Here is an 11,389-nt window from a genome sequence, read left to right as displayed (position 1 = left end):
TTGAAGAATCTGCTTCTATTTGTAATGGACTTGAATGGTACAGCATGCAGATGGCAGGCCTAACAGTGCATAGTTATTGCTCTGTCTCAACTGTAACAGGTATCAGGTACTGCGTGTAGCCTGATCTAACCCTGATCTATATTATGAAAATAACAACAGGACTTTGGGTTTAGCCACAGGGATTGACGAGGAGTAAGTAGTGACCTCTGGCTTTATGACAATGTACTTTGTTGTGGACCCAAAGAGAGAGAGTGTGAGTGAGTGATAGGCTCAGTGGGTAAGTGGTGCTTAGGAGCATGAAGATGATGTCATTATACCTGCATCTCTCTGACGCTGCCAGGCTAACCATCATCCTACAGAAAGCACTAGGCTATATACGATCACATTGCTACCCCTCACACACTCATACATAGGTCTATAGCATGACTCTGACATGACCACTGACCTCCCTGGCTGTGACTGACCAAGATGCTCCCTCCACCGCTCAGACTGTTCTACCTCCATTCTTGCTTCTTGCTCCCTTATCTTTTGATTTTGTTGTATTTCATCTTATTCATTGAAATGTTTTTCTTGTATGTTAGTGTACTCTAATTCAGCTTTTAGCTGGCATAGTACACATTCAATTACATTTAAAAAATATTCTTTAAATTATATACACACACGATGTAACTTGTGTAAATCCAAATCTGCTTAATCTGTAGTTTTAAATGTATTTTTATAGCATTTAAAATCAAATAGAAAGTTGGCAGAACATATCTCTCATGCTAATATTTTGATTAGTGGCGGACCGTTGTTTGTCAAAAATAATGCGGCCTATGCCTTTAAATGTTTCTAGTGCGACGCGAGCATGCTTTTTAAAAGAATTGGCTGCGATCAATAATCCGTTTTTGGTCAGAGGTGTGTGTGTGTGGGCGCCTGTGTGAGTGGGTTGTCAATGCGCTGTGAGGGTTGACGTTTTGACCTTTTGGCTTATTTACCGATGGTAACCTGATCAGGCCAGCCAGCTGCATCACTCTGCCTGTGTAACGACTATGTCACACATGCATGTATGGATATGGGCCCTGATGCAGGTCCCAGGGAAGAACTCTATGGATATGGGCCCGGGACTAGAATGTGTTTAGTGTGGAGTCACTCTGGATAAGATGAACCAGTATTCAGTGTATGGGTTAGATATGATGAACTAGTTTAATGTGACATGATTGGCTCAGTCTGTCTGTGTGACCTGCTTCTGTTTTGAAGTTTTACACTAACTAGATCACTCGGCCGAGAAAGCCAATCGAGAGATAGCGAGACCGAAGGGAATAAATATTTTTGCTATTTTCATAGCGGAAATTATGGATGCAATACCTGGCGCCACGCCGATGATAACATAAAAGACCGGGTTCTAATGAATGAATGGTAGATTAATAATGTGGCTAGGACTTAACATTTAATATAGCCTGGAGACAGACAGAAGAGAGAGAGAGACACAGATAGAGATGGTTATTTGCCAGTCAAACCTGCTCTTCCTGATAGAAGTAACTAGTCCTAATGCAAATGTGACGCTCTATTCTTACCCACTCACTCAGCCATGCAGTACACCCATAAACGCTCTCTGTCTTTCTCTAGAGCCAACACCTTTTTGTGAAAGGATGGGCACCCTGAGGTCTCCAGAGGGTGTGTCCTGGGGTTCAATTGACCAATAGATACATTAGGGGGTGGGTCCTGGGGTTCAATTGACCAATAGATGCTAGAGGGTGTTTAATGCACTTAATTATTTACAGCGGTTAGTGTTGGTAGTAGAGGTCGACCGATTATGATTTTTCAATGCCGATAATGATTATTGGAGGACCAAAAAAAGCCGATACCGATTACTCGAGCCAGACAGCCCAAGCGGTTGCATATACCCTGACTCTGCTTGCACTGAACGCAAGAGAAGTGAAACAATTTCCCTAGTTAATATTGCCTGCTAACATGAATTTATTTTAACTAAATATACAGATTTAAAAAATATATACTTCTGTCTATTGATTTTAAGAAAGGCATTGATGTTTATGGTTAGGTACATTTGTGCAAAGATTGTGCTTTTATCGGCAATGCGCTTTTGTTAAATCATAACCTGTTTGGCGAAGTTGAAGTAGGCTGTGATTCGATGATAAATTAACAGGCACCGCATTGATTACAGTTAAAGTTGGAAGTTTACATACACTTAGGTTGGGGTCATTAAAACTTGTTTTTCAACCACTCCACAAATTTCTTTTTAACAAACTATAGTTTTGGCAAGTCGGTTAGGACATCTAATTTTTCCAACAATTGTTTACAGACAGTTTATTTCACTTATAATTCACGGTATCACAATTCCAGTGGGTCAGAAGTTTACATAGACTTAGTTGACTGTGCCTTTAAACAGCTTTGAAAATTCCAGAAAATGTCATGGCTTTAGAAGCTTCTGATAGGCTAATTGACATCATTTGAGTCAATTGGACATGTACCTGTGGATGTATTTCAAGGCCTACCTTCAAATTCAGTGCCTCTTTGCTTGACATCATGGGAAAATCAAAATAAATCAGTCAAGACCTCATAAACAAAATTGTAGGCCTCCACAAGTCTGGTTCATCCTTGGGAGCAATTTCCAAATGCCTGAATGTACCACGTTCATCTGTACAAACAATAGTACGCAAGTATAAACACAATGTAACCACGCAGCCGTCATACCGCTCAGGAAGGAGACGCGTTCTGTCTCCTAGAGATGAATGTACTTTGGTGCGAAAAGTGCAAATCAATCCCAGAACAACAGCAAACAACCTTGTGAAGATGCTGGAGGAAACAGGTACACAAGAATCTATATCCAAAGTAAAATGAGTCCTATATCGACATAACCTGAAAGTCCGCTCAACGAGGAAGAAGCCACTGCTCCGAAGCCACTGCTCCAAAACCACCATAAAAAAGACAGACTATGGTTTGTAACTGCACATGGGGACAAAGATCATACTTTTTTGAGAAATGTCCTCTGGTCTGATGAAACAAAAATAGAACTGTAGGGCCATAATGACCATTGATATGTTTGGAGGAAAAGGGGGGGGGGGCTTGCAAGCCGAAGAATACCATCCCAACCGTGAAGCACAGGGGTGGCAGCATCATGTTGTGGGGGTGCTTTGCTGCAGGAGGGACTGGTGCACTTCACAAAATAGATGGCATCATGAGACAGGAAAAGTCTCAAATGGGTCTTCCAAATGGACAATGACCCCAAACATACTTCCAAAGTTGTGGCAAAATGGCTTAAGGACAACACAGTCAAGGTATTGGAGTGGCCATCCCAAAGCCTCGACCTCATCCTATAGAAAATTTGTGGGCAGAACTGAAAAAGCGTGTGCAAGCAAGGAGGCCTACAAACCTGACTTAGTTACACCAGCCTCTGTCAGGAGTAGTGGGCCAAAATTCACTTATTGTGGGAAGCTTGTGGAAGGCTACCCAAAACGTTTGACCCAAGTTAAACAATTTAAAGCCAATGATACCGAATACTAATTGAGTGTATGCAAACTTCTGACCCACTGGGAATGTGATGAAATCTGAAATAAATCATTCTCTCTACTATTCTTCACATTCTTAAAATAAAGTGGTGATCCAAACTTACCTAAGACAGGGAATTTTTACTATGATTAAATGTCAGGAATTGTGAAAAACGGAGTTTAAATGTATTTTGCTAAGGTGTATGTAAACTGCCAACTTCAACTGTATATGCAATGCAGGACAAGCTAGTTAACCTAGTAATATCATCAACCATGTATAGTTAACTAGTGAATATGTGAAGATTGATAGTTTTTTGTAAGAAGTTTAATGCTAGCAACTTACCTTGGCTCCTTGCAGCCACAAGGTCCTTTTGACTCTGCACTCGCGTTACAGGTGGTCAGCCTGCCACGCAGTTTCCTTGTGGATTGCAATGTAATCGGCCATAATCGGCACCCAAAAAGTCCGATTTACCAATTCGTTATGTAAACTTGAAATCGGCCCTAATTAATCGGCCATGCCGATTAACCTCTAGTTAGTAGTGTGTATTCCGTTAATCCAGGCTGCATCACATCCGGCCGTGATTGGGACTCCCATAGGGCAATGCACAATTAGCCCAGCATTGGCCGGGGTAGGCCGTCATTGTAAATAAGAATTTGTTCTTAACTGACTTGCCTAGTTAAATAAAAAAAATAATGACAAATGTTGTTTTTATTGTGTTGTAGCGGTGCCCTACCCCCCTGGTTCCAGGCTGACTGTAAAGGACCTGTATGTAGATGGGAAGCCCAGTGTTGAGGTACTGAAGAGCCATCTTGTTAAGGAGGGCCGCCTTGAGGAGGAAGCAGCTCTACGCATCATCACTGATGGAGCCAACATCCTGCGACAAGAGAAATGCATGCTGGAGGTGGAAGCACCTATTACAGGTAACCTCTGACCTCTAATTAACCCCTAACATATTCCGACAGACGGACCTCTAACGTGTGTGTGTGTTGCAGTGTGTGGGGATGTCCATGGCCAGTTCTTTGACCTGATGAAGCTGTTTGAGGTGGGCGGCTCGCCCAACAGCACCCGCTACCTGTTCCTGGGGGACTATGTTGATCGAGGGTACTTCAGCATCGAGGTCAGTGTGTGTTTCAGCATCTGCTGTTTCATCTGACATTTGGAGTCATGGCCTGTTACACAGCCTTGAGTCGCAGGGCTTAGGAGCACATCTTTAAATAGACAGGAAGCACACTACCCAGTACCACCGCCCTCCCCCACACAGACGAACAGAAACGCACACTACCCTCCCTAACCCAACACACACGGTTGGGTTTCAAAATATTGTGGGAAGGCTGTGAATAGCATGTATTCTAATGAATTAAAGAGATTCTCCGGTACTTTTTGTAGTTGTGAAAGTAGCGCTGTAGAGCCAGTAGTTGTGAAAGTAGCGCTGTAGAGACAGTAGTTGTGAAAGTAGAGCCAGTAGTTGTGAAAGTAGCGCTGTAAAGCCAGTAGTTGTGAAAGTAGCGCTGTAGAGCCAGTAGTTGTGAAAGTAGCGCTATAGAGCCAGTAGTTGTGAAAGTAGCGCTGTAGAGCCAGTAGTTGTGAAAGTAGTGCTGTAGAGCCAGTAGTTGTGAAAGTAGCGCTGTAGAGCCAGTAGTTGTGAAAGTAGCGCAGTAGAGCCAGTAGTTGTGAAAGTAGCGCAGTAGAGCCAGTAGTTGTGAAAGTAGCGCTGTAGAGCCAGTAGTTGTGAAAGTAGCGCTGTAGAGCCAGTAGTTGTGAAAGTAGTTGTGAAAGTAGCGCTTTAGAGCCAGTAGTTGTGAAAGTAGCGCTTTAGAGCCAGTAGTTGTGAAAGTAGCGCTGTAGAGCCAGTAGTTGTGAAAGTAGTTGTGAAAGTAGTTGTGAAAGTAGTTGTGAAAGTAGCGCTTTAGAGCCAGTAGTTGTGAAAGTAGCGCTTTAGAGCCAGTAGTTGTGAAAGTAGCGCTTTAGAGCCAGTAGTTGTGAAAGTAGCGCTGTAGAGCCAGTAGTTGTGAAAGTAGCGCTGTAGAGCCAGTTAGTTGTGAAAGTAGCGCTGTAGAGCCAGTTAGTTGTGAAAGTAGCGCTGTAGAGCCAGTTAGTTGTGAAAGTAGCGCTGTAGAGCCAGTTAGTTGTGAAAGTAGCGCTGTAGAGTCAGTAGTTGTGAAAGTAGAGTCAGTAGTTGTGAAAGTAGAGTCAGTAGTTGTGAAAGTAGAGTCAGTAGTTGTGAAAGTAGAGTCAGTAGTTGTGAAAGTAGAGTCAGTAGTTGTGAAAGTAGAGTCAGTAGTTGTGAAAGTAGAGTCAGTAGTTGTGAAAGTAGAGTCAGTAGTTGTGAAAGTAGAGTCAGTAGTTGTGAAAGTAGAGTCAGTAGTTGTGAAAGTAGAGTCAGTAGTTGTGAAAGTAGAGTCAGTAGTTGTGAAAGTAGAGTCAGTAGTTGTGAAAGTAGAGTCAGTAGTTGTGAAAGTAGAGCCAGTAGTTGTGAAAGTAGAGCCAGTAGTTGTGAAAGTAGCGCTGTAGAGCCAGTTGTTGTGAAAGTAGCACTTTAGAGACAAGTGGTCCTTGAATATTCCGTACTACGTCACATAGTGTATGTGAAGATATGTGCCCCACGTCATTGCTCTCTTTCTTTCTGCTGTGTGTGCGTCAATGGCAAGGAACTGAATCTCATTGTCTTGAACTTGATTTGCTAGGTGGCTGGCGCATGGGAGGAAATGTGAGAGAAGTTGGCCTTTATCCTAGCTGTGGTGATCATAGCTAACGCTAGCATCATGATAGGAATCGTAGCTAACGCTAGCATCATGATAGGAATCGTAACAAACACTAGCGTCATGATAGGAATCGTAACAAACGCTAGCGTCATGATAGGAATCGTAGCCAACGTTAGCGTAATGGTAGGAATCGTAGCCAACGTTAGCGTCATGGTAGGAATCGTAGCCAACGTTAGCGTCATGGTAGGAATCGTAGCCAACGTTAGCGTCTTGGTAGGAATCGTAGCTAGCTATCGTTAGCGTCTTAGCTATGATTCTTATTATGATACTAACGTTAGCATCATGAGAGGGATCTCACACACACTCTTTCTATCTTCAGTGCGTGTTGTTCCTGTGGACTCTGAAGATCAACCACCCCACCACTCTGTTCCTACTCAGAGGAAACCATGAGTGCCGACATCTCACAGAGTACTTCACCTTTAAACAAGAGTGTGAGTGGTCCTTGTGTATTTAGTGTGAGTGGCCCTTGTGTATTTAGTGTGTGCGCCTGTGGGTGTGCCTATGTGTGGGTGGGTGCATGGGTGTAATAGTAATAATGTCCTCTTTGTTGTTCTAGGTAAGATAAAGTACTCTGAGCGTGTGTATGATGCGTGTATGGAGGCGTTTGACTGCCTTCCCTTGGCTGCGCTCCTCAACCAGCAGTTCCTATGTGTCCACGGAGGCCTGAGCCCTGAAATCACCTGCCTGGATGACATACGCAAGGTATGACCCCTGACCTCTATCCCCTGACCTGCTCTGGGTTAACTTAATCATTTGAATTGGTTTAGCTGGCTATGTTAAGTGTTTTGACTGGTCTAATGAGTTATTTAACTGTGTTTTAATTGGGAAACCCTGTAGATCAACTTTGTTTAACTCTTGTGTTGACCAGCTGGATCGGTTTAAGGAGCCCCCTGCATTCGGACCCATGTGTGACCTGCTGTGGTCAGACCCTGGAGAAGACTACGGCTCTGAGAAGACCCAGGAACACTTTGCTCATAACTCTGTTAGAGGCTGCTCCTACTTCTACAGTTACCCAGCAGTATGTGACTTTCTGATGAACAATAATCTGCTGTCAGTAATAAGAGCACATGAAGCCCAAGACGCTGGGTGAGTATTATCCATGATATGACGCATGAATAATAAGAATATTAGTAGTAGTATAATACTGTTTTGTGATATTAACAGTGTATTTCCTGTTTAATGTGTATTTCAGGTATAGAATGTACAGGAAAAGCCAGACGACAGGTTTTCCTTCTCTGATCACGATCTTCTCTGCGCCGAATTACCTGGACGTGTACAACAACAAAGGTAAAGAAATGACCAAGGCCACACTCCATTTCAAACCATGACAACAGGGAAGAAACCATGACGACAGGATAGAAACCATGGCAACACAGGGTAGATAGATTATGTATATATATGTGTGTGTGTCCTTGTAGCGGCGGTGCTGAAGTATGAGAACAACGTGATGAACATCAGGCAGTTCAACTGCTCCCCCCACCCCTACTGGCTGCCCAACTTCATGGATGTCTTCACCTGGTCTCTGCCCTTTGTAGGCGAGAAAGGTGAGTGTGTGTGATCACTTTGGGCTCCATGTTACCTTTGCAAAACTGACCTGTGAGATAACGTTGTGTGTTCGTGTGGTAACCCTGTGTGTGTGTTCCTACAGTGACAGAGATGCTGGTTAACGTGCTCAACATCTGCTCTGACGACGAGCTCATGTCTGAAGGAGACGACACCTGCGAGGGTAAAAAAACACACGCCCTGTTAAGAACTCTTTTTATTTATTTAAATATTTTTTATATATATTGACTTTCAATGTAAGCAAATGATGAGAAGAGGCTGAAATAGCAGCATTTTGTTTCTTCAAGGAGGAACTGAAACTTAAGGAAGTGAAGTTGTTTTTGACTGAAGTGCGTTATTGCTCATCACAGAGCAACGGTAGATGTGAAGGTAAATAGACAGATCTAAAGGGTTGTTAGAACAAAGATCTGTATATAATGACTAGGGATGGGGGTTTGAAATAATTTCTCTATTGGAATAGTATCATGCATTTTTTTTGCCGGATATTCGAAATACATGTGACTCTTCTAACCTAAGCACTGCTGCGTGAGGGATAAAGGCTGCCGCGCTATTGCTGCAGCTGCAGATGGGCCGGTTTGTAATTTATGAGATGGGAACGAGCAGACGGGGGAAGAGAGAGCAACTCTACTACAGCCTAGACTATCTCACTTGTAGCAGCCACAATGTTATTTATGATCCCATATAACAGTGCCTGTCTTGACTGGAGTAGCCTAGCTAGAGAAGCTAGCTCCGCTAGTCAGCTAGTTGAGGCCACATGCTGCACTTTCTCCCAAACCCCCATTCAGATAAAACAACAGCCTACCAGTTGGTTGCCTACCTATTGGTTGCCCTACTCCTTCTCATTTCTGTAACTTTTAATTCTGTAATTTCATCCATTTTGCATTGCTTTAGTAAACTCTCACTCCACTTGCTACACGCTGAGCCTCTTTTCCCCCTTGATTGGCCAACAAAAACAGCAAGTTACACACATGAAGGCTACCGGTCATCTGTCAGTATTTGTATGGGGCGCACCGTGCACATTGTAAAAACTAAATTGAAAAGTTGGTGGTTTTATGAAATTAATCATTTGAAAATCATGGTATATTCTTGTATGCAACTATGTCACATGAATATTACATTTTTCAGTTATAAAATAGGCCTATCATTGTTTTCTCGCTAAAATGTATACTCTCACAAGTATTCGAATACTAGCATCCGTTCAAATATTCAGAGAACCGTACACATCCCTAAAATGGACACGATGCTCATCTGCCGCCCTTGAGTCCTTGTCTCAAAGGCAGGAAGGCAGGCGACAAGCTTAGGTGCAAGATAAGCCCATAGAAACGCATTGGGGTATTTATGGACAGATTTTGGCAAAAGTGAAACCTCTTGCATCGCCTCTTCCTCTGGTTAAAAGCATCAATTATAAGTTTGAGACTGAAGGTCTGCTTTTAAAGAGCAACTGCCCCTAAAAACCAACTTCTTTTATTTTAGAAAATAGCCAATGTGGAGTTAATATTAGTCAGAAATGAGTTAGAAATATTTATTCCACTCTCAAAATGTACTATTAAGTGTAAATAAGAAAATTTTGGTCTTAAAGTCCGTCTCATCCAAAACAGAGTGTTGTGAGATTTGTGAACGAGACAGTGTTGTGTGATTTGTGTTTGTGGACGAGACAGTGTTGTGTGATTTATGGACGAGACAGTGTCACAACGTGAATGAAAGTGGGTTTTGTTTCAAATCAAACCATATGCCCCCCAGCTGGCTGCACACAAGTAATTATCAATCCGGAGTGCAGCTGCACGCCACCGTATCGTAATGCCTGTGGTAAATTTAACCTAGGGACCATCGGTAAATTATGATTTATAAACCTCAAACCAACTATATATTTTTTTGAAAATCATGTACACATTTTGAAAGCATTTAATGATAACTAAAAGGTGTGCCCGTATGAAAATATGGACTCGTTTACATTGTGTAATCTTTTGACAAACACAAACTAGCCCCGGAGATATAGTGCCTTCAGAAAGTATTCATACCCCTTGACTTATTTCACATTTTGTTGATTGACAGCCTGAATTTTTTTTTTTTATTCTCCATTTTAAAAAAATAAAATCTCACCCATTTTACACAATCGCCATATACAGTTGAAGTCGGAAATTTACGTACACTTAGGTTGGAGTCATTGAAACTCGTTTTTCAACCACTCCACAAATTTCTTGTTAACAAACTATAGTTTTGGCAAGTCGGTTAGGACATTTACTTTGTGCATGACACAAGTAATTATTTAGATTATTTCACTTATAATTCATTGTATCACAATTCGAGTGGGTCAGAAGTATACAATACACTAAGTTGACTGTGCCTTTAAACAGCTTGGAAAATTCCAGAAAATGATGTCATGGCTTTAGAAGCTTCTGATAGGCTAATTGACATCATTTGAATCAATTGGAGGTGTACCTGTGGATGTATTTCAAGGCCTACCTTCAAACTCAGTGCCTCTTTGCTTGACATCATGGGAAAATCAAAAGAAATCAGCCAAGACCTCAGAAACAAAATTGTAGACCTCCACAAGTCTGGTTCATCCTTGGGAGCAATTTCCAAACGCCTGAAGGTACCACGTTCATCTGTACAAACAATAGTATGCAAGTATAAACACCATGGGACCACGCAGCCGTCATACCGCTGAGGAAGGAGACGCGTTCTGTCTCCTGGAGACGACAATCCTGTGCAAATCAATCCCAGAACAACAGCAAAGGACCTTGTGACGATGCTGGAGGAAACCGGTACAAAAGTATCTACGAATATCCACAGTAAAACGAGTCCTGTATCGACACAACCTGAATGGCCGCTCAGCAAGGAAGAAGCCACTGCTCCAAAACCACCATAAAAAAGCCAGACTACGGTTTGTAACTGCACATGGGGACAAAGATTGTACCTTTTGGAGAAATGTCCTCTGGTCTGATGAAACAAAAATTGAACTTTTTGGCCAAAATGACCATTGTTATGTTTGGAAGAAAAAGGTGGAGGCTTGCAAACCGAAGAATACCATCCCAACCGTGAAGCACGGGGGTGGCAGCATCATGTTGTGGGGGTGCTTTGCTGCAGGAGGGACTGGTGCACTTCACAAAATAGATGGCATCATGAGGGAGGACAATTATGTGGTTATATTGAAGCCATCAGTCTCAAGACATCAGTCAGGAGGTTAAAGCTTGGTCGCAAATGGGTCTTCCAAATGGACAATGACCCCAAGCATACTTCCAAAGTTGTGGCAAAATGGCTTAAGGACAACAAATTCAAGATATTGGAGTGGCCATCACAAAGCCCTGACCTCAACCCCACAGAACATCTTTGGGCAGAACTGAAAAAGCGTGTGCATGCAAGGAGGCCTACAAACCTGACTCAGTTACACCAGCTCGGTCAGTAGGAATGGGCCAAAATTCACCCAACTTATTGAGGGAAGCTTGTGGAATGCTACCCAAAACGTTAAACAATTTAAAGGCAATGCTACCAAATAGTAATTGAGTGTATGTAAACTTCTGACCCACTGGGAATGTGATGAAAGAATTCAAACCTGAAATAAATCATTCTCTCTA

General features: G+C 42.5%; 1 protein-coding gene across 6 annotated transcripts in view; it reads left to right on the top strand.

The window, feature by feature from the left end:
- The window catches only part of LOC109868320 (serine/threonine-protein phosphatase 2B catalytic subunit gamma isoform), a 31,383-nt gene that overhangs the window by 1,437 nt on the left and 18,557 nt on the right, over positions 1-11,389 (top strand). For 3 of the 6 annotated variants that reach the window (XM_031803065.1, XM_020457787.2, XM_020457788.2), the window contains exons 2-9: positions 4,212-4,409; positions 4,482-4,606; positions 6,571-6,682; positions 6,808-6,953; positions 7,120-7,337; positions 7,444-7,538; positions 7,670-7,795; positions 7,900-7,977. In XM_031803065.1, the coding sequence (XP_031658925.1) occupies positions 4,212-4,409; positions 4,482-4,606; positions 6,571-6,682; positions 6,808-6,953; positions 7,120-7,337; positions 7,444-7,538; positions 7,670-7,795; positions 7,900-7,977 (1,098 nt within the window). Of the gene's footprint in view, positions 1-4,211; positions 4,410-4,481; positions 4,607-6,009; positions 6,197-6,570; positions 6,683-6,807; positions 6,954-7,119; positions 7,338-7,443; positions 7,539-7,669; positions 7,796-7,899; positions 7,978-11,389 lie in introns of those variants that run through there. The other 3 variants (XM_031803068.1, XM_031803067.1, XM_031803066.1) reach the window with 3 other exon arrangements.

This window comes from Oncorhynchus kisutch, linkage group LG23 (genome assembly GCF_002021735.2).
Source record: "Oncorhynchus kisutch isolate 150728-3 linkage group LG23, Okis_V2, whole genome shotgun sequence".
Classification (NCBI taxonomy): domain Eukaryota; kingdom Metazoa; phylum Chordata; class Actinopteri; order Salmoniformes; family Salmonidae; genus Oncorhynchus; species Oncorhynchus kisutch.
The sequence above is the reverse complement of the archived record's forward strand: the minus strand, read 5'-3'. Positions and strand labels throughout refer to the sequence as shown.